Source organism: Cebus imitator, unplaced genomic scaffold (assembly GCF_001604975.1).
Source record: "Cebus imitator isolate Cc_AM_T3 unplaced genomic scaffold, Cebus_imitator-1.0 Scaffold356, whole genome shotgun sequence".
NCBI classification, from domain to species: domain Eukaryota; kingdom Metazoa; phylum Chordata; class Mammalia; order Primates; family Cebidae; genus Cebus; species Cebus imitator.
This window is the reverse complement of record NW_016107671.1, coordinates 1,354,813-1,378,579: the sequence shown is the minus strand read 5'-3', so window position 1 is coordinate 1,378,579 and position 23,767 is coordinate 1,354,813. Positions and strand designations below refer to the sequence as shown.

General features: G+C 41.5%; 1 protein-coding gene across 4 annotated transcripts in view; it reads left to right on the top strand.

The window, feature by feature from the left end:
- ZNF585A (zinc finger protein 585A) overlaps positions 1-8,972 on the top strand; it is a 23,203-nt gene extending 14,231 nt beyond the window's left edge. For 3 of the 4 annotated variants that reach the window (XM_017506411.2, XM_037730707.1, XM_037730709.1), the window contains 3 exons: positions 3,973-4,099; positions 4,376-4,468; positions 6,413-8,972. In XM_017506411.2, the coding sequence (XP_017361900.1) occupies positions 3,973-4,099; positions 4,376-4,468; positions 6,413-8,430 (2,238 nt within the window). In that variant the 3' untranslated portion in view covers positions 8,431-8,972. Of the gene's footprint in view, positions 1-3,972; positions 4,100-4,375; positions 4,469-6,097 lie in introns of those variants that run through there. The other variant, XM_037730710.1, reaches the window with a different exon arrangement.
- Positions 8,973-23,767: the final 14,795 nt, after the last annotated feature.

The following is a 23,767-nucleotide window of genomic DNA, read 5'->3' as shown; positions in this document are numbered from 1 at the left end:
CTGAGGCAGGAGAATTGCCTGAACCCAGGAGGCGGAGGTTGCGGTGAGCCGAGATCGCGCCATTGCACTCCAGCCTGGGTAACATGAGTGAAACTCCGTCTCAAAAAAAAAGAAAAAGAAAATAATCTTTCTTAAGTAATATATATTTAAATTTTTATTTTCAAATTATTATAGATTCAGAAGGAGTTAGAAAATATAGTATAGAGTTTCCCCATAAATTCCAGTTTATTGTGGTAGATGATTATTTTAATTGATTCTTGAATTCAATTTGCTGACATTTTGTTGGGAATGTTTGCATTTAAATTCATGAGAGATATTGGCCTGTAGTTTTTGTTTGTTTGTTTGTTTTTGGTACTTTGCCTGATTTTGACATTGGAGTAATACTGGGCTTATGTTAGTTGGGAAGTGTTTCTCCTATTTTCTGGAAGAGATTATGTAAAAATGACACTTTCTTCTTTATAAGTTTGATAGAATTCTCTGGTAAAAGCTGGGCATAGTGGCATGTGCCTGTAGTCCCAGCTACTTGGGAGGCTGAGGCAGGAGGATTGCTTGAGCCCAGGAGTTCAAGGCTGCAGTGAGCTATGATCACATCACTGCACTCCAGCCTAGATGACAGAGCAATACTCTGTCTCAAAAAAAAATTAAAAAGAAGGAAAAAAAAAAAAGAATTCTCTGGTAAAACTATCTGGCCTAGGGATTTCTTTTTTAAGAGCTTTTAAATTATGGCTTTAAATTAATGTCATAAGGTTATATTTATCTTATCTATTTTGAAAGGTTTGAGTTTTGGTAGTTTGTGATGTTTGAGGAATTGGCCTATTTTTTCTAAGTTATTGAATTTATTAGCTTGGAGTATGTATTTTTCTCACTTTATTTTAAACAGCTGCTGCATCTATAATGATATTTACTGTTCTATTCCGGATATTGATGATGTGTGTCTTTTTATCTTTGCCAGTCTGGTTGACTAATAGACCAATCAGTGAATTTATCGGTTTTGTTCTTTAATAAGTGTATTGTGTTACAATGACTTTTCTATTTTTTGTTTCAGTTTTATTGATTTCTACTTTTTTTTTTTAGATGGAGTCTTGCTCTGTCACCAGGCTGGAATGCAGTGGTGTGATCTCAGCTCACTTCATCCTCCACCTCCCAGATTCAAGCAATTCTCCTGTCTCAGCCTCCCAAGTAGCTAGGACTACAGGCACATGCCACCAGGCCCAGCTAATTCTTGTATTTTTAGTAGAGACAGGGTTCCACCATGTTGGCCAGGATGGTCTCGACCTGTTTACCTCTTGATCCGCCTGCCTTGGCCTCTCAAAGTGCTGGCATTACAGGTGTGAGGCACCACGCCTGGCCCATTCTGCCATTCTTATTTTATCTGAAACTGCTTTCCATTCAGCGGCTGGATTATTTTAAAGCAAATATCAAACACCATGTTTTGTCTAAAAATACTTTGATATGTATCTCAAAGAGATATGTATTCCTTTTTTCCTTTTTGTTTAGCATAACCAGTAAGCCAATATCACACAACAAAATAACAGTAATTCCTTGATATCACATAATACCCATCATTTGCATTTCTCTAAATTGTCATAAATATGTTTTTAAGATTGGTTCATTTTAATTAGGAGCCAAAGTTCACAAGGTGCATTTGGTTAGGATGGCTCTTAAGTCTCTATTAGTAAAGAAAAGATTCCTTCCACGTCCATTCTCTTGTAATTTTTTGAAGAAATGGGTCATTTGCTACCTTCTGAATTTAGCTGATGTCTTAGTTTTCACATTGTTTAGTATGTTTCACTCTCCTTCCCACTCCTATGAATGGCTTGTTAGATCTGGGAGCTTGATAAGATTTAGATTTGAATTTTATTTTTTGGCAAGAATACTCCATAAGTAGTGTAATGAAATTAATTACTAAGTCACGTCAGCAGGCACATGATAGCTGGTTCGTGGATGCAGATGTTACTAGCTGATCTATCCATTGTACATTTCCCTTCAGCATTTCAACTGAAACATTCCAGCAGCCATTAATGATTACTGTCTAAATCCGTTATTTCATTAGTAGTTATACATGATGGTATTTTAATTTTATCATAACTTCTTTATTTATTAGCTAGAATCATTCTATAAAGAACTTTTCTTCACCAGTTATAGGTTATCCTATAACACAGAACTTATAAAAAACATTTAGATATAATTCTGATTACCTTAATTACCATTAATGAAAGTAAAAATTCCATACTTTGACCAAACTGTTTCTCCTATACCGCTTTTCTGACACATTAGACAGACTTCTCTCCATTTATATAAACCTATTTGCTGTTCTGTAAACTCATTGTGTATTTTCTTATCTCTACAACCTTTATTCTTGTCTTTTCTGGGCATTGTCCCCCTCACCCCATATTCTGTGTTATCCCTTTGTATCTTCCAAGTAAATCCCTCAACTCTGTGGAATGTAAACTTATTCCCTCATGTAAAATGTACTTTTTGTTTCTTTGGGCCTTCAGTGTATTCTACATAAAGTATCTACTTTGCAAAACCTTAATGAATTTTTTATGTCTTTTTTTTTTAAAAAAAAACTTAAGTCTAATTTATTTTCCAAGTCTTTTAAGTTGCTAGAAGATTGGAAAAATAATTATTTCTGTGTTCCCAGGGCTAGCCTAAGGGTTAGTCCTAAACTGATCAGAAAGTGTATCACAAGCCGGGTGCGGTGACTCACACCTGTAATCCCAACACTTTGGGAGGCTGAGGCAGGTGGATCACAAGGTCAAGAGATCGAGACCATCCTGGTCAACATGGTGAAACCCCATCTCTACTAAAAATACAAAACATTAGCTGGGCATGGTAGCGCACACCTGTAATCCTAGCTACTCAGGAGGCTGAGGCAGGAGAATCGCTTGAACCCAGGAGGTCAGCAGAGATCGCGCCATTGCACTCCAGCCTGGGCAACAAGAGCGAAACTCCGTCTCAAAAAAAAAAAAAGAAAGAAAGAAAGTGTATCGCAGTCATTCATTCAGTTGCCAGAAAACTAAAACACAGCATATTTCAATTGCCAGTATTGAAAAATGAGTAATTGACTATAGTACAGAACAAACAGTAGAAATTCTTGATTGGATTTCCATATTCCACAAACTATGGAAAACTAGATATTTAATATGCACATATATATAATATTGCTTAGAAATTCCTGCATTATACAGGTGTATACATTTGTCAAAACTTTAAATGGTCAATTAAAGATTGGTGCGTTTAATTGTATGTAAATTCTACCTAAAAAAGGTCAACAAGTTTTACACTCTAGTTCACGATTTGCATTTTGAAGTATTAGGAGAGGCCAGAAGCCGTGGCTGACATCCGTAATACCAGCACTTTGGGAGGCCGAGGCTGGTGATCACCTGAGGTCAGCAGTTCGAGACCAGCCTGGCCAACATGGTGAAACCCCTTCTCTACTATAAATACAAAAATCAGCCAGGCGTGGTGGCTCATGCCTGTAATCCCAGCTACTCTGGAGGCTGAGGTAGGAGAATCGTTTGAACCTAGGATGCGGAGGTTGCAGTGAGCCGAAATCATTGCATTGCACTCCAGCCTAGGCAACAGAGCAAGAGTCTGTTTCCAAAAAAAAAAAAAAAAAACCCAAAAAGTAATATTATGAGGAAGTGTGGTGTCATCTGCAACTTACTTTCAAATGTACAAAAAAGCAAGATGGATGGATAAAAGAATGGCTTAGATGTATGATAAAGCAAGTAAAGTGTTAATTATAGAGCCTAGGTGATAGGTATATAGTTCTTATATAGTTCTTACTGTATAGTTCTTTCAAATTGTATGTTTGAAAATTTTCATAATAAAATATTAGAGAAATGGGAGTTTTTAAAAAGCCGATGTAAATTTAAAGCAACAAGACCTGTATTCCATATTCCTAAATATAGTCTCTCTAACCCCCTAAGCTGACTATGCACATTGAACAGGAATGTGTCCTTACAGGGATCAGTGTCCTTCAGGGATGTGGCTATAGATTTCAGCAGAGAGGAGTGGAGGCACCTAGACCTGTCTCAGAGAAACCTGTACCGGGATGTGATGCTGGAGACCTACAGCCACCTGCTCTCAGTCGGTAAGCGCAGTCACCTTGGTATCTGAAAGGAGGCCTCACTGAGAGTGCTTCCATTCTCATTCCATTCCATTTTGAATGCTGACAGGATCTTAAATAGCTGATGGTTTTGTCCTTAATTTGTCTAGGTTTCTTTATTTGTTTAGGGCACACAGAATATTACTCTGAAAAGTTATGGTTACTTTTCTCAAGAAAAAATCCTAAAAGAATAAGACTTTATTGATTAGTCCCTGAAACATAATTAGCTGGACCCAGACCTTTATCATTTCTCATGAACAGGGTATCAAGTTCCTGAAGCAGAGGTGGTCATGTTGGAGCAAGGAAATGAACCATGGGCATTGCAGGGTGAGAGGCCCCATCAGAGCTGCCCAGGTGAGTGAAGTATGACTTGGATAGATGGGAGATGGGAGGAAATCTCAGCTGTCTTGAGAAACACTGACACCCTTGGAATACTGTTAAGATGCTTTTTCTGGAATTTCTGAATTTTTTTGTATTGCTTAATGCCCCTTGGCCTCTCAGATCACTGAATGCCTTCTCCTTACATGACCTTTGTCACTTCTTTTTTGTCACAGCCTGAGCTGTGTTGGCCAGGCTGGAGTTCAGTGGTGTGATCTCAGCTCACTGCAACCTCCGCCTCCCAGGTTCAAGTGATTCTTGTGCCTCAGCCTCCTGAGTAGCTAGGATTACAGGTATGTGCCAGCCACCATGCCCAGCTAATTTTTGTATTTTTAGTAGAGACAGGGTTTCACCATGTTGGCCAGGCTGGTCTCAAACACTTGACCTCAAGTGATCCACCAACGCTGGCCTCCCAAAGTGCTGGGATTACAGGCATGAGCCACCTTTGTTCTTTGGCTTTGTGGATTCTGAATCATGTGCTACTCTGCCTCATTAAAGATCTCTCTTTCTTGGTTATGCTCATTTTCGCTAACATTCTTCTTTTCTCCGACTTACCCCATAGTCCTAGAGTCTTTCTTTTACATTCAGACATTCATGGATCTGCTTTCTTTCAAAGTTACTCTATGTCACACACACTCCCACCACTCCTGCTAGTCACCTTTATTTCTTTTCTTTTTTCTTTTTTTTTTTCTTTAACTGTGAGATGCCTCAGAATTTTTTCTCCAATCAGCCTCTCTTTTTGTCTTCTCAACAAAACAAGGAAATGGAGGAAATGGCTGTGGAGGGAATGGCTGTGAAATTTCTTAATTTTTCCCAGTCCTTCATGCCTTTTATCCAGCTGATGACTTGGGGGTCACTGTTACTTAATCTTTGGGATTATCTTTCTGCTGTCTTTAACATCATTAATCGCCCTTCCTGACCTTTTTTCCTGATGTTGCTTGAGTGATTCCACATTGACCAGAGTCCATTTTTTGTTGTTGTTGTTTTTGATTGCTTTATTTTTATAGTTTAGCTGATGAGGTTTGAGTTTAATCATGGTCCTCAGTTTAAGACACACTATCATCAAGAGCCTGGGTGAGGATTCTCTCTTATTTATTTTTTGATTTTTTTTTTTTCTCTTTCCCCCACATCCATTTTCCTGCTTGTCATAAGCCACTGTTTTATATGATGCGAACATTTTTATTTCATGCATGTTTAAGTGAATTAAGAGTTTGGATCATTAGTTTATATGAATGATACTGTGGTATATATAGCGTTTTTTGCCTTACTTTTCCCCCATCTGTCCATGGTGTTATCTCTTCATCTAGTCTGTTTCCTCTAACTACTGAATTGTTTTCCAGTATGTTTCCTATCAATACTATCAACCACCACCTTTCTCTTCAAGTTACTCACCTTCACCCTTTTCTCTGTGTTCAGCCTGGATGAGACATTTATACCATCCCCTCTGGCCTCTGCTAGCTGTTCTTTGAGCTAAAAAAGCCTGTTTCTCATTTGAGCAGAGAAGTTTAGGTTTCAGACCTTATAGCAAGGAATCTCTCTTCAGAGATTTACATATTGAAATAAAAGGACATGATAAAAGTGATGTGAGATTCTATTTTATTTTAGAATAATTATGACAGATTGGTGACAAATAGAGAGCTATCACGAAAGAAAATAAATACTAAAATGATGTTGCTTTCATCAAGAAAATATTGCAACTAAGAGGCATTATGATTTTAAGGACAGAAGAAAAATAATTCATGTCAGCCCAAACATCACTTATCCTCCTGAAAGACCCCATCAATGTGGCTCATTTGGAAATGGATTAAAGCATAATTTAGATTTACACAGTCATAATAAAAATAATCCTTCAAAGAATGTTAAAAAGATTACCAAATGATAAAATTTCTTCCAATACTAACCATGAGTATATTCCAACAGGAGAGAAATTATGGGACCATAATCAATGTAGGAAAATCCTCGATTATAAACAAGTGTCCTCTCAACCTCAAAAAATGTATCCCGGGAAGAAACCTTATGAATGTGCCGAATTTCAAAAGATATTCACCCAGAAGTCACAGCTCAAAGTACACCTGAAAGTTTTTGCAGGAGAAAAACTCTATGTATGTATTGAATGTGGGAAGGCTTTTGTACAGAAGCCAGAATTTATTACACACCAGAAAACCCATATGAGAGAGAAACCCTTTAAATGCAATGAATGTGGAAAATCCTTTTTCCAAGTATCTTCTCTCTTCAGACATCAGAGAATTCATACCGGAGAAAAACTCTATGAATGTAGCCAATGTGGGAAAGGCTTCTCTTATAATTCAGATCTCAGCATACATGAGAAAATTCATACTGGAGAGAGACACCATGAATGCACTGAATGTGGCAAAGCATTCACACAAAAGTCCACACTCAAGATGCATCAGAAAATCCATACAGGTGAGAGATCCTATATCTGTATTGAATGCGGACAGGCCTTCATCCAGAAGACTCAATTGATTGCACACCGAAGAATTCATACTGGAGAAAAGCCATATGAGTGTAGTAACTGTGGGAAATCCTTCATTTCCAAGTCACAACTTCAGGTACATCAACGCATTCACACAAGAGTAAAGCCCTATATATGTACTGAATATGGGAAGGTCTTTAGCAATAATTCCAACCTCATTACACATGAGAAAGTTCAAAGTAGAGAGAAATCTTCCATATGTACTGACTGTGGTAAGGCCTTTACCTACAGGTCAGAGCTGATTATACATCAGAGAATTCACACTGGAGAGAAACCTTATAAATGCAGTGACTGTGGAAAAGCCTTCACTCAGAAGTCAGCACTCACAGTGCATCAGAGAATTCATACAGGAGAAAAATCATATGTATGCATGAAATGTGGACTGGCCTTCATTCGGAAGGCACACTTGATTGCACATCAAATAATTCATACTGGAGAGAAACCTTATAAATGTGGTCACTGTGGGAAATTGTTTACCTCCAAGTCACAACTTCATGTTCATAAACGAATTCACACGGGAGAAAAGCCCTATGTGTGCAATAAATGTGGGAAGGCATTCACCAACCGGTCAAATCTCATTACACATCAGAAAACTCATACAGGAGAGAAATCTTATCTATGTTCCAAATGTGGAAAGGCCTTCACCCAGAGGTCGGACTTGATTACACATCAGAGAATCCATACTGGGGAGAAACCTTATGAATGTAGTACTTGTGGAAAAGCCTTTACCCAGAAGTCTCACCTCAATATACACCAGAAAATTCATACTGGAGAGAGACAGTATGAATGCCATGAATGTGGGAAAGCCTTCAACCAGAAATCAATACTCATTGTTCATCAGAAAATTCACACGGGAGAGAAACCCTACGTATGCACTGAGTGTGGAAGAGCTTTCATCCGCAAGTCAAACTTTATTACTCATCAAAGAATTCATACTGGAGAGAAGCCTTATGAATGCAGTGACTGTGGGAAGTCCTTTACCTCCAAGTCTCAGCTCCTGGTGCATCAGCCAGTTCACACAGGAGAGAAACCCTATGTGTGTGCTGAGTGTGGGAAGGCCTTTAGTGGCAGGTCAAATCTCAGTAAGCACCAGAAAACTCATACCGGAGAAAAGCCCTACATTTGCTCTGAATGTGGGAAGACCTTCAGACAGAAGTCAGAGTTGATTACACATCACAGAATTCATACTGGAGAGAAACCTTATGAGTGCAGTGACTGTGGGAAGTCTTTCACTAAAAAATCACAGCTTCAGGTGCATCAACGAATTCACACTGGAGAGAAGCCTTATGTGTGTGCTGAGTGTGGGAAGGCCTTTACTGACAGGTCAAATTTGAATAAGCATCAGACAACACATACTGGAGACAAACCCTACAAGTGTGGCATCTGTGGGAAAGGGTTTGTTCAGAAATCAGTGCTCAGTGTCCATCAGAGCATTCATGCTTGAGAGACACAGTATGAGAAAACCCCGCTGAGGGATGGGTCTGATCGTACATTGTTGCATTCATGCAGCAGAAAAATACAAGTATAGTATTGTAAATAGAAATGACCACATCAGAATGTTACACATGACTGTTCTGTAGACGGCCTCTGAGAAGGCACCAAATGAGGCGAGGGACCCTTGCAACCTTGTCACCAGCCTCAATAAACCTTCGGGCATTTATACTGACAAGGAACTGGGTCAATTTGGTACATAGGAAAAGCCTTCTCATGAAAACTACAATGGAACACTGTTACCAAATTCTTCGTAAGAAAGATTACATTATGTTAATGATGATCTTGTTTACTGTGGAATAGGTATAGTGCCAACAAATTGAATGATAAAACAACGTAATACGTAGTTATGATAGTGATGAATCCTAAGTTCTGTGAGTTGTTCATTGCAGAACCCATTGTCTAACAGATTTGTGGGTGTTTTCTTTCTCATTTGAATCTACCACAGTTGGTCATATCCAACAACCCTCATTCAATATTTCTATCAAGGAAGAAATGCTATAATAATAAAAAACCTTTATGTTTACAGATGTAAACCTCAGAACATATGTTGAGTCCCCATTGTTATCTAGCAGGAAGACTTGCAACCCCCCATTATATGCCAGGACTGTCTCTGAGCCTCACAAGCCCTCAGCACGTTGTCTTCTGACCTCCAGCACAGTGCCTTGTGAACTCCCATCACCTTCAAGAAAGCTTCTGAGGTAAGAATTTTCAGGTCATCTGAGAAAACTTAAAAATCCCTTCTGCTGTTATACTTCTTCCAATTCAGTTGCCTTTTTTTCCTTTACTTGTCACTGACTTTAAGCTTAGAATTTGGCTTCCTTAATGATGTGACTTTCATATCACAGATCAATAACTTATATGAAAACCAATACCACCATATATTTAGGGGCAGAAAGGGACACAGCCAAGGCAAAGACTGGAGGTCAAAACCAACATCACCATATGTTTAGGGCCTGGTGTATTTTAGGCAAGTTGGTTCTCCCTATTGGAGCTAACTTTTTTTTTTTTTTTTTGAGATGGAGTCTTTTTCTGTTGCCAGGCTGGAGTGCAGTGGTGCGATCTTGGCTCACTGCAACCTCAGCCTCCTGGGTTCAAGCAATTCCCCTGCCTCAGCTTCCTGAATAGCTGGGACTACAGGTGCATGCCACCACACCCAGCTAATATTTTGCATTTTGATAGAAATGGGGTTTCACCATGTTGGCCAGTTATATCATATAGTTGAAATCATACAGTATGTAGCCTTTTCAGACTGACTTCTTTCACTGAGTGATGTGGATTTAAGTTTCCTCCGTGTCTTTTCATGGCTTGATAACGCATTTCTTTTTAGCACCAAATTATGTTCTGTTGTCTGGATGTTTATTTATTCAACTACTGAAGGACTGTTGGATGCTTCCAAGTTTTGGCAATTATGAGGAAAGCTGTTATAAATATCTTTATGCAGGCCGGGCGTGGTGGCTCAAGCCTGTAATCCCAGCACTTTGGGAGGCCGAGGCGGGTGGATCACGAGGTCAAGAGATCAAGACCATCCTGGTCAACATGGTGAAACCCCGTCTCTACTAAAACTACAAAAAATTAGCTGGGCATGGTGGCGCGTGCCTGTAGTCCCAGCTACTCAGGAGGCTGAGGCAGGAGAATTGCCTGAACCCAGGAGGCGGAGGTTGCGGTGAGCTGAGATTGCGCCATTGCACTCCAGCCTGGGTAACAAGAGCGAAACTCCGTCTCAAAAAAATAAATAAATAAATATATTTATGCAGGCTTTTTGTGTGAACATAACTGAAATATTTTTAAAGTTATATTTATTGAGGTATAATTTACATGTAGTAATATTCATGCTTTTTAGTGTAGAGTTCCGAGTTTTGACAGTTGTATCTAATCATGCAATTAATACCACAATCAAAATAGAGAACAGTTCCCTCACTTCCCTCATTTCTTTCCCGTCCCTTTTTAGTCCCCTTTTTCCACTCCCAGCCCTTGGCAATCACCAGTCTGTTTCTGTCTGTATAGTTCTGCCTTTTCCACAATATTGTGTAACTGGTGTCATTGTGTGTGTGTGTTTTGTATGTATATGTATATCTCCTTTTGAGTCTGAGTGCTTTCATTTAGTGTGAAGTATTTGAGATTCATCCATATCATTATATGAAATACAAATGGAAAATAAGGTGATGAAAAGATGCTCAACATCTTTATCAGGAAAATGCAAATTAAACCACAATGAGATACTACTATAGAATGACTTTTAGAATGGCTAAAAATGAAAATATACTGAGAATTGGCAAGAATACAGACCAATGGAAATTTTCATGCATTGCTTGCAGCAATGTAAAATGGTCCATACACTCTGCAAAAGTTCGGCAGCTTCTTACATTATTAACCATACATTTATCATTATCACTCAGCAATCCCACACTTAAGTAGTTACCCTAGATGAAAGAAAATTTCTGTTTACAGAAATTGTATAATTGCCAAAATTAGGAAACAACATAAATGTACATTTATGTTGTTTGGATGAGTGATGAAACAAATGTGTACACTGATACTATGGAGGGCTGCTCAGACATAAGAAAAATGATGTATTGACACTTACTACAACATGGATGAATCTCATAAGTGCTGTTGTATTTGACCATGTGATAACTTGAATTACATTGGATAAAGTATTTATAAATATAAATAACTAGATTTATAATTTTAATTTTATATGTACCTGTCATTACATACTATAGTAAATTATGTTTACAGTATGTTATATAGTATACTGTAATATTTATGACTGTATATTCCCCACTACAATAAAATAGTTTGTATTTTATATAAGGAGTATCTGTTTTATAGTATATATTATCTATGATTACATAATTTTTATATTTTACATATCAAACTTTCACATAATATTTTGGTTATTTCTACTTTTACCTAGTTGCATTTAATGTTTGTAGTGTGAAGCCATAACCACAGGAGGGTGGATCACGAGGTCAAGAGATCGAGACCGTCCTGGCCAACATGGTCAAACCCCATCTCTACTAAAAATATAAAAATTAGCTGGGCGTGGTGGCACACACCTGTAGTCCCAGCTACTCGAGACTGAGGCAGGAGAATTGCTTCAACCTGGGAGGCGGAGGTTGCAGTGAGGCAAGATTGTGTCACTATACCCTAGCCTCGCAACAGAGTGAGACTCCATCTCAAAAAAAAAAAAAATACAACTACAATAAAAGAGGCCATAGAGTCCAGAGAGCCCACAGTTGGAGATAGTGAACATTTTTTATTTGTCAAGCATCTCAATTTTGGCTGTTTTAACATCAAAGATGCCTTTTCTGGCTTTGGGCCTTTGCGCTGACTGTTCTGAGAGTACTCTGCTTCTCCAGTGCCCATGCATCTTGCTTTCCTCTCTCAGCTTTGGAGTGCCTCCACCCCCATCTCATCCTGCCACTGAAGTAACACATCTGTAGCGGTCACTTCCTGATCCCTTATTTTGTACTGTATTTGCAATGCAAATACTACTATCTGACCTGATTCAATATTCCTTTTTTTGATTTTTCATCCCTCTTCCCCACTGGCCTATCATTCTCATGAGACCCAGACTTTGTCTTGTTTCTGCTGTATCCAAGGCACGCAGCATGGTGCCAGCTCAAAGCAGACGCTCAGTACAAGCTTGTTTTTTTTTTTTTTTTTTTTTTTTTTTTTTTTTTTATTTTTTTTTTTTTTTTTTTTTTTTTTTTTTTTTTTTTGAGACAGAGTTTCACTCATGTTAACCAGGCTGGAGTGCAATGGCGCGATCTCGGCTCACCGCAACCTCCGCCTCCTGGATTCAGGCAATTCTCCTGCCTCAGCCTCCTGAGTAGCTGGGATTACAGGCACACGCCACCATGCCCAGCTGAATTTTTGTATTTTTAGTAGAGACGGGGTTTCACCATGTTGATCAGGGTGGTCTCGATCTCTTGACCTCGTGATCCACCCGCCTCGGCCTCCCAAAGTGCTGGGATTACAGGCTTGAGCCACCGCGCCCGGCTAATTCAAGATTTAATGCCTGCTGCCATGGTCCAGCACACCCAGCTCTAACTCCATGTCAGGGTGGTGCCCAACTGAGTATTCTACCTACATTCCCCACTGTTTACAAGGTCTCCTAACTTAGCCTCCTCCTGGTCACGGTGGCAGGCTATGTGGATGGGGAAAGGGGCAGTAGTGGGGGACCCATAGGCAGGGGGTCACTCCCATCAGCATCTACCCTAGCATTTTTCTATCCTGCACCCCATTGTCAGTGGTCATCTGCCCACCTACTCCCCTGGAGCAGCCACTGGAAAATATGGAACTCTGGGAGCAAGAGGAATGTGGCAGAGCTGAGGGTTCTGGGCCTCAGGCACCTTGTAAGATAATGGATGTGATGCAGTGTGGCAGACGTTGACCCAGTGGCCAAAGTCAGGTTAAAGCCAAGGTTGTCATGGACACTTCCCATAACGCCAGGATTAATCACACCCTCCACCCTCAGCTTTTAATTGGGCTGCTAGTGCCAATGTGACCTTTTTTTTTTTTTTTTCTAGACAGAACCTTGCTTTGTCAACAGGCTGTAGTGCAGTGGTACGACATCAGCTCACTGCAATCTCCGCCTCCCAGGTTCAAGCGATTCTCCTGCCTCAGCCTCCAAAGTAGCTGGGATTTACAGGCACATGCCACCACACCCAGCAGATTTTTTGTATTTTTAGTAGAGACAGTGTTTCACCATGTTGGCCAGGATGGTCTCGATCTCCTGACCTCGTGATCCGCCTGGCCTCCCAAAGTGCTGGGATAACAGGCGTGAACCACTGTGCCTGGCCCGATATGACTATTATCTATGGTATATACTACCCCACTCCACCACACTCTACTCCACATTCCCCATACCATACCATACACCTGCTATACCATACCACTTACAGTTATACTTAATTCTACAACTATATGGATTCTATTAATGGTTTTGAATATAATCAACACAATTATACTTTATAACAAATATCAGAATCCTTGTCATTATTTATTATATGCCTCTAAATCATTAAGATCTGATAGATAACAACATATCAATTCTGATGCTAAGAACTCCTCTGTCTCTTCTAGTTTCTGCCACCTTCAGGTGTTTGTATCATATAAACACAGTAGTCCCACCTCGGGGGTGATGTTTTCCACCCTCTGTGAAATCAGCACAATTAGATTATATACTTAGTGATATTATTATGGTGCTATTTTAATGTTTATTATAACAAGGAATACTATTAAAACAAAAAATGCAGAGGAAGGAGGGACAGAAAAAAAAAACAACAAAAAACAAAAAATGGTGTTCTCTGTTTACATTTGTGAAACAGTGTTGGGAACCAGCCCAACCCTGTGCGTGGGTGTCCCGTGTCCCAGCAGTGACAAGGGAGTGAGAAAAGAAAGACAAAGACACAAGAATAGAATTTTACAGCATGGGTCCAGGGGTCCAATGCACTCTCACGGGGTTATCCGTGTTGGCACTGAGGTTTGGGCTCTAAGTGTTGTTCATTAGGCGTAGTATCTTGTTGTACTGCAAGCTGTGGAAGGAGGGTGCAGAAGGAAGATAGCCGGAGGAAGAGCATTTGTCTGCAGTATTCAATAGCAAACTCGGTTTTCCTAAGAAGTGCTAACTAAGGACACTGAGATTTTATCACCCATTGTCTATCCAGGTGTTTTGGCAAGAGAGGTGCAGCAAATAAGGCGCCATAAGGTCTGACCACACACAATGCATCAAGGGGCTTTCATCTCCCGAGCATTGTGAACATAGAGCAATCGGAATTGCTCTATATTCTGAGAACATAGGCAGAGCCTGTGGCATTCTGGTGTCTCTGCCCTGCAAGGCTCCTGCCTTACCAGCACCCATCTGCAAAAACCCGCCCAAGTCTTGTGAGCAGCAGTTGCATTACTTCCCTAAGTCTTTTGCATAAGCTCCCTTTACAAAATCCTTACACAAACTCTGTTGGGAAGAGATGTGGGACCAAAGCAGTTTCTTTTCTGCTCTGCAGCCACACCGCAGTGTTCCGCGGTTACAGACGCTCTCAGATGGTCCTTACCACAGGCCTCCTGATACCGCTTGATCTCTGCTTTTATTTTACTGCACCATAGTTTGGATATGATCCATGGCACAAATCTCAGTGTATAAAAAGCAAAGCAAGCGTGTAATCATTTAACTGTAAGTAACACACAGGTCTGCCCCTTGCCATCTCTTCCCACAAAATAGGACAATGTGAGAAACACATTAGTTCAATCATTTGAGTTATATTAAGCTTGTGCCTATAATAAATGCCAAGCCTGAAAACCATGGTGTGTTCTATTCTATTCCAGAAAATGGACACATTTACAATACAGTGTTGACTGTTGCTATGGTCCAAATTTGCGCCTCCCCCACCAAATTTATATATTGAAATCAGTTTCCCATTGAGATAATATTAAGAGATGGAGTCTTTGGCAAGTGATTAGGTCATGAGGGCTTTGCTTTCAGGAATGCAATTTGTTGTTCCCTTATAAAAGAGGGCCAAGGGAGTTTCTTTTCCTTTCTGCCATGCAAGAACACAGCAGATCATCACCATCTATGAAGCAGATAATCCTCATCCGACACTGAATGTGCTGGCATCTTGATCTTGGACTTTTCCGCCACCAGAACTGCGAGCAATAAACTTCTCTTGCTTATAAATCCCCCAGCCTGGGAATTTTGTTATAGCATCCCAAACAGACTAGGACAACCACATTAATTATTTATCACTATGTAACATATTACTCAAAACTTAGTGGCTTAACATAATAATAAACACTTATTCTCCTGAACCTGGGAGGCGGAGGTTGCGGTGAGCCAAGATTGCGCAATTGCACTCCCGCCTGGGTAACAATGGAACAAGCACTGGTCTCAACATAAACAATATTAAAACAATTTGCAGCTCCACCAGATGCTGACTGACCTGCAGCCCCTGTTTCACCAGCTATAACTATTGTTTTTACTGGACAAGAGATTAACTTCAGTAACTTTCTCCTGATAAAAAGACCACTGAGCACAGACTGGTCCTGGCTACTATACAGACTGTGAACTTGTGTGCCTTCCTGGCTTGAAAAGTCCTTGTGATGCATAGGACCTAATTGCAATAAATTTAAATGTTGTGTCTCTACCCCAAAGTGAACATGGTTCATATGTCAAACGCATGTTAGTTCAGTGTGCCTGTCAGGACCACCTGCAGGAGGTGAAATAAAATGACTTTCCCAAGTTTGTGTGTAAGGCAGGTGGAAGAGTCCTTGATTGTGAACAGGAGCTCATGGTTCTGGGACTTGCAGTCGCTCAATGGAAGGCCACAATGTGAAATGTTGGGAATATGGGGCGAGCCTCCTAGGGCTCAGCCAGGTGCTGTAATTTAAAACTGTCTCTCTTGGCTTTGTAATGATATTGCAGAAGAATAAAAGTGATTCTGTGGCCAGGCGTGGTGGCTCACGCCTATAATCCCAGCACTTTGGGAGGCTGAGATGGGGATCACGAGGTCAAGAGATCGAGACCATCCTGGTCAACATGGTGAAACCCCGTCTCTACTAAAAATACAAAAATTAGCTGGGCATGGTGGCGCACGCCTATAGTCCCAGCTACTCGGGAGGCTGAGGTAGGAGAATTGCTTGAACCCAGGAGACAGAGGTTGCGGTGAGCCGAGATGGCGCCATTGCACTCCAGCCTGGGTAACAAGACCAAAACTCCGTCTCAAAAAACAAACAAACAAAAAGTGATTCTGTGCAGTCTCCTGGTTGCCCAAGAAGAAAAATGATTCTTCTACTGTTGGGATGAGGGTCTCCCCTAATGGGAACTGAAAACTTTAAAGTAAAAATAAGGAAGCTTCCAGAACCAAGGGTAGCTCCAGATTTTTGGATCCTGAAGCTTTTTCAGGCTGGTCTTGAACTCCTGACCTTGTGATCCACCTGCCTCAGCTTCCCAAAGTGCTGGGATTACATATGTGAGCCACCACTTCCAACCTTGGACCTTGTTAGATGCATTGTTTATGAATATTTTCTCTCATTTTGTAGTTGACTGTTTGTTGATAGTTTCTTTTGCTTTGCAGAAGATCTTTAGTTTTATTAAGTCCAATTTGTCAATTTTTGTTTTTGTTGCAATTGCTTTTGAGGACTTAGCCATAAGTTCTTTGCCAAAGCCAGTGTTGATAAGGGTATTTCCTAGGTTTTCTTCTAAGATTTGTATAGTTTGAGGTCTTACTTTTTTTTTTTTTTGAGACAGAGTCTCACTCTGTCACCCAGGCTGGAGTGCAGTGGCACAATCTCAGCTCACTGCAACCTCAGCCTCCCGGGTTCAAGCCATTCTCCTGCCTCAGCCTCCTGAGTAGCTGGGACTACAGGCACACACCACCACACCTGGCTAATTTTTGTGTTTTTAGTAGGGACAGGGTTTCACCATGTTGGCCAGGCTGGTCTCGAACTCCTGATCTCAGATTATCTGCCCACCTTGGCCTCCCAAAGTGATGGGATTACAGGTGTGAGCCACTGCGCCTGGCCTGAGATCTTACATTTAATCTTTAGTCCACCTCAAATTAATTTTTATACATGGTGAAAGGTAAGAGTCCAGTTTCATTCTTTTGCATATGGCTAGCCAGTTTTCCCAGCATCATTTATTGAATAGGGAATTCTTTCAGCTTTGCTTATTTTTGTCAACTCTGTAAAAGATCAGATGGCCGTAGGTGTGTGGCTTTATATCTTGGTTCTCTATTCTCTTCCATTGTTGTATGTAGGTTTGTAGGTTTCGTTTTGTTTATATGTATATATTACCAGTACCCTGCTGTTTTGGTTACTGTAGCTTTATAGCAGTTTGAAATTCGGTAATGTGATGCCCCCCGCTTTGTTCTTTCTGTTTAAAATTTCTTTGGTTACTTGGACTCTTTTTTTGGTTCTGTGTGAATTTTAGGGTTTTTTTTCTTCCTTTTCAGTGAAAAATGACAGTATTTTGATAGGAATAGAATTGACTGTAGACTTCTTTGGGCAGCAACTGGCTAGAACATATTATATGAACAAAATAGATATATCAATAAAGAAATAGAAAACAAAAAAAGAAGTTCCGGAGTCACACTCGTGTCAGCACACACACACACACACACACACACACACACAGAAAGACACACGGAGACATCCAACAGTAGTAGGCAGCTCCTGAGGCTGCGGGGTTCTGCTCTCTGCCGGGAAGCCCCTCGGGGAGAGAGCACCCCCGCGGCACACAGGCTGGCCGTACCTGGAAATCCCAGCAGGGACAGCTTTCAAGGAGACGCACCCCCACACCGTCTGGGCAGGCCTGAAGCGTCGTGGGGGTCCTTGGGGTCGCCCTGGGTATCCCTGAAGCTCCGCTGGACCGTTTCTCAGCCTGGTTCCGCCTTGCCCGGCTCCTGAAATCGCCCGACAGTGGCGACGATCCCCGGGGCGGGGGGGGGGGGGGGGGGGCGTCGCCCAACGGCACTGCCGCAGAGGGCCCCTGCTTTGCCAAGCCGCCGAGACCGTTCCCCAGGCCACGGGGGCGTTCACTGCGACGCCAGCCCCGGCTCAGTGCCCGCGCTTGTGACGCGCCGCTTGCGCATGCGCAGTGGACAGCCGCAATGCCGGCGCTCTCCTCTCGCACCGCAGCCGCACAGGAAAATGCGGGAGGCGGTGCCCGAGGCGGCCCCGGGGAAGGAGTCTGCGTGCCACTAGCGCAAAAGCCCGATAGTCCTGATCTCAGGACCTCCTTGAGCCGACTTTCCTGTTCGGGTCCGGTGGAGGAGGAGGGCGCTTCAGACCTACAGTCAGGTGGGCAGTCGGGACTGCTCTTCCCATTGGATTCCGGATTCGACGGCGTGGGCAGCGATCCGGTCCCATGGGGCTGGAGATTCAGTCTGGTGAGGTGTGGCGGAGGTCGCTGGACCCCACAAACATGCCTGAGACCCTCGGGGAGGGTGTCTGCAGAACTTTCCCCGGCTCTGTGAGCTCACTGTCCCCCTTCGACCTGGGCCACCGACCAAGGGGCCCTACCTTGGTCTCCAAGCCCAGGGACTCCTGCTTCTCAGCACTGCTGTCCGGAAAAGGCGGGAACAAAGACAAAGCGGCAAGCCCAGCGTGCAGCAGAGGTGGCAACACCTGGAACTGGCCTCCGTGGGGTCAGATCAGGTGGAGAGAGCGTCTCAGAAGCTTTCTGGGGCGAATCCAAGTCCGAGATGGATGTCCAGGCATGCCGCTGAGGACCCCTGCAAGAAAGCCAAGCACAATATACTAATAGAGCTTAGTCACTTTATTGTTTAGACAGAAAACATAATCATCTCGGTACAAAGTGTTCAGATCAAATTCCTTTTATGGCCTATAGACAGAGACTTTTGTCAACTTCTCTTGTCAAGAGAAAAATAATTCCCCGTGTTAAAAATGGAGATTGTCACTCTTATTGACATCTAAATCCAGAGTGCAACCATGTGTGGGAGGTTCATCAGTGGATGAAATCTGTTTCTGAAGTACTGTTTCCACTAAATAATATTTTAAGAAAGGTCCTACCCTGCCACTTGATTTTACATTTTTTTTATGATAAGAAAGTAATAAATATGGAACCTTAATCCCCTAAGGACAAGGTTTTAGCAGCCAACTTACCTGATGAGATTTTCATTGTCTCCAGTTCCCTTGCAAGTTGCACATTCAGTTCTTCAATCTTCAGCCTTGGGCCTCTTTGGCCATGCAGACCGTCTTTGTCTTCTCTCTCTAGGAGCTCTTCCCTGCCATACAAGGGGTAATAAAATCAAACATAACAAAACAAAATAAGGGTAGGAGGGAAACAATTTTAAGCAAGAAAATTTCTCAAAGTTAAGACTGTGAAAAAGTGCTTAACTTATTCCAACCCCATGTTTTTCTTCCTCAGGAATGAAGCTTTGTTTTCCTCCTCTGGTTCTCTGGAAAAAAAAAATCCACACAATATCTGTTTAATTAATGATAAAAACAAAGTTCCTCTGTGAAACATTATTGCTTAAGTTAGGCACTTGAAAAATTATCTATTTCTAATTAATACTATATTGGACCCCTGCATTTTGTTACCGTATAGGCCATAGGAAATAAAAAATAACAAATTAAATATAACTCTTAGGACTTTACTCTTAAGTAGACATGTGTGATAGAAAAAAATGAATTCTACAAAATTATTTTAAAGGATTTTCTCACTGTTTCATAATTTTCCATAATTAGGATTTACTCAGAGCCTTTAAGTTTTCATAGCATAGCACATATGACTTCTCATGCTGAAATGCTAAACCTGGGATCATACTACACACATGGTTTGCCCACAGGTATGCATGTGCATTCATGGTTATGGAAAGAAAGAATTTTGCAGCAGCCAAAAAGAGTAGAAGGAAAGGTCTCACAGATCCTAAGTCCTAGTTAATGTAAAAGCAATTAAAAGGCCATAGGAAAGATTATTTTAATCTAATTCAGCTAAAATTCACATCCTATAGTTCAGAATACATTTACCATTTCAAAGAACGCATACAAATGTTTAAAGGAAGTACCTGAGTATTTGCAGCCAATATGTTAGAAATCTCCACCAATCACAGCACAGCCCAGTGTAGATGTTGCCATTCCCATATGCAGACCACTGTTCCTTAGAGACTGGAAGAGAAAGCAGGCACTGCTCCCAAAAATTACTTGGACAGCTGAGATCAAGGAACATTCCCAAGCTAGAGTAGGTACCAAATAATTCTCAACAGAATTACGTGATAGTATAAATATATTCATGTTTTCTTACATTACTGTGATTTCAATTCTTCATGGTACCAGGCCCACTGTTATTTCATACCATGGCTAACTGCATACCATTTAATCTATCCCTAGATAACCAAGATTCAACTAAATTAGTCATTCAAAAAATAAATTTATGAACTGTTTCTGTTTATATTGCCAATCAGTGTGTTTTAATTATATGAATAAAGTAATTAGGAAGAAAAATGAAGACTACATCCAGAAGAGGCCTTTCAATGCAGACCCTACATCTACAATTCTTTTTTTTTTTTTGAGATGGAGTTTCGTTCTTGTTACCCAGGCTGGAGTGCAATGGTGCCATCTCAGCTCACCGCAACCTCCACCTCATGGGTTCTGGCAATTCTCCTGCCTAAGCCTCCCGAATAGCTGGGACTACAGGCGCGCGCCACCATGCTCAGCTAATTTTTGTATTTTTAGTAGAGACAGGGTTTCACCATGTTGACCAGGATGGTCTCGATCTCTTGACCTCGTGATCCACCCGCCTCAGCCTCCCAAAGTGCTGGGATTATAGGCGTGAGCCACCGCGCCCGGCCTACATCTACAATTCTTACTTCCAAAGAACAATACTGAGACTTGCTCCTGGCAATATGAATCATGATCATAAGCACTGGCATCCCCTGAGTGACTACTAGAAATACAGAATCTCAGGTTCACTCTGACACAGGAATCTCAATTAGTCTTTTAATAAGAATCCTAAGTAGGTCAAATACACATCAGTTTAAGGACAGCAGTGTATTCCCTCAAGGAGTCCTGAGGACGGAACCAGCCCTAGATGTGCCGCAGGACCAAGGGCCCTTGGAAGAGTTTGGTTTTGGGTGTGCTGTGCTCGTCTTCTTTCTCAAGGAGCGACCCCCTTGGGATGGGCAGGTGATTAGGACACATGTGGGTGGGAGCCAGATCCCCCCTACACTGAGACTTTAGAAACCAGGAGCAAAGCAAAGAACGCTGGGCCCCACAGCCCCTGAGCTGAGCCAAGGACAGACGCGCACCACAAGGTAGGTGAACTACAGAGAAACTGAGCTGGAGTACACTGGCCACACTTGTGTCAGCACACAGGACACCTTTAGGACACCATCATATATATGGTGAGACCTTTAGGGCATCATCATATATACCAATATTTGCATACTGTCCAAGGCAATCTACATATATTTTATGGAGAAATATAAAAATTTATCATAAAATACATATGGAATCTGAAAGGATCCTGAATAGCTAAAACAACCTTGAGAAAGAGTAAGTTTGGAAGGCTGACGTTTTCTGATTAGACATCTACTACAATGCTACAGTAACCAAAACAGTGTAGTACTGGCAAACAAATAGACATATAAACCAATGGAATAGTAGAGATCTCAGAAGTAAACTCTCGCATATATGGTCAAATGATTTTTTGGCAAGGATGTCAAGACCATTCATTTTCCACACTGGAGGAAAAACAGCCTTCTAAGCAAAATGGGTTTGGAAAAACTAGGTATCAACATGCAGAAGAATGAATTTAGATTCTTACCTAACATCATATACAAAAAAATAACTCAAAGTAGAACAAATACCTAAACAGCCAAGACCAGTCACAATTGGCATAAAATCTTTCTGGCTTATAAAAACTAGTCAAAACCAGTGTTCAAAATTGTGCAATTGTTACCAAACACCAGGGGTTATGTTTGGGTCCCATTGGTCAATGGGATGAGTACTGCCAGTCACTGGGATGAGTACTGCCAGTCACTGAGATGAGTACTGCCAGGGAAGCAGGCTTATTATTTCACAGGTGACATCAACCAGTGAGATGGGAACCAAACCTCAAATTCATCCCTCCTCCTTGATTACAGTTAAGCGTTTATTGTAGTCTAGAATAAAAACAAGAGAGGGAAACAAGAGGAGTTGTTCAACAAGGAGCATGTGTATTTCATTGCACAAATGTAACTTTCTCAAGCTTTAGTTTTATGGGCATTCGGCTTGTTGGAAAATTGGGCTGGTTTCAGAATGAAAGAGTGAAAAATATTCTAAAGTCTAAGGGAATGTAAAAGGTCTCCTTTAATCTACAATAGTGAAAATCTCTCCAAAGGTTTGTGAGTGTTTCTTGCTTGTGTGTCTAGATGTCTCTGATATTGTAAGAAATATGTCAAAAAGAAACTGACAAGGCCTACATGATGCCATAGATTCTATAGTGAAGGTTTTCAAAACCTGTTGAGGCTTGTTATACTCCATCTCTACTGAGTGTGGCCAGTTGAAATCAGTGTAAACCTTTCAGAACTGGCTGAGTAGTCAGAACTTGCAGATTTTGGCTGGTCAAGGCTAATTACAGCCACTCTAAAGTGGTTATAGCCAGTTGAAACCATTCTAAGTTGGGTGGAACCAGCTATGACAAATTAGAAGTGACATAAACTGGTGCTTATTTGTTCAAGCCAGTTGTAGCCAGTCAGTGCCAGCATCAATCATTTTGGGCCAGAAGAACAGATCTAAACTGGTCAGAACCGGCAAGACCATTCAGAATAGTCATGAACTGATTTTGCCCAATCAAAACTGGTTTAGGCTGGTCAAAGCCAGTGATACCCAGTACAAACCAGTTTTGACCAGTTGGAGCTGGTCTAAATTGGTCAGAACCAGCTTAGACTGATCACAATTGGCATAAAATAAATCCAGCTTGTGAAAACCAGTAAAAACAGGTGCTCAAAATTGTACAATGAAAATGTAAAAAAGTTTCTAAAGTCTAAGGGAAAATGTGGAAGGTCCTCTTTCATCTACAATAATGATCATTCCCCTGTAGGTTGTGAGTGGTTTTTGTTTGTGTGCTCAAGTTCTAATATTTATCATGTCCCTCATTTGGTAAGAAGTCTCATAAAAAATAACAAAGCTTACCTGAGAATATAGATGATATAAATATTTTTCACTGTTACCTTCCCTGGGGAACTCAGGTGTCTATGTGCCCTAGCAGTCCTCTCTACACCTCACCAGATTTTATTCTTACCCCCATCTGATCTGATTTCTGCCCACACCATCCAATCCAGAATCAGATTCAAAGAGGAATAAGGAGTGCCTGCCTTCTGCCCTGAAGCTCCGCCTCCACCAGGAACCCAGGAAGAAGTCCACTGAAGCGGGGTTGAGGACAGGACAGCTAGGGTTTGCCCTTCAGCCCTGCACAATCTCCTTTCCTCCACCACTGGAGCAGGAGCCCTCTGTGGCAGTTCATTGGCACTGGGTTCCGGCTTGTCTTTTCCAGGAGTTCAGCAGGATGGTCTTGGGATTATAGGCGTCATGGAGGGCTGAAGAGGCTGAAGAAACATTGATGGGAGTTCTGGAAATGCACCATGGGATCCCAGCCTCAGGCCCACCTAAACGGAGTGCGAGTGAGTCTCCCCAAAAGTTGTCCCTCCTGTCACCTTGAGGACTGGCCTGCCTCTGCCCCAAGGATGCTCTCTTCCTGGAAGGGCTTCCTCACAGAGAGAAGAACCCTGCAGCCTCAGGAGCTGCCTGAGTGTGTGTGTTTCTGTGTCACTATTTTATGTCCGTGT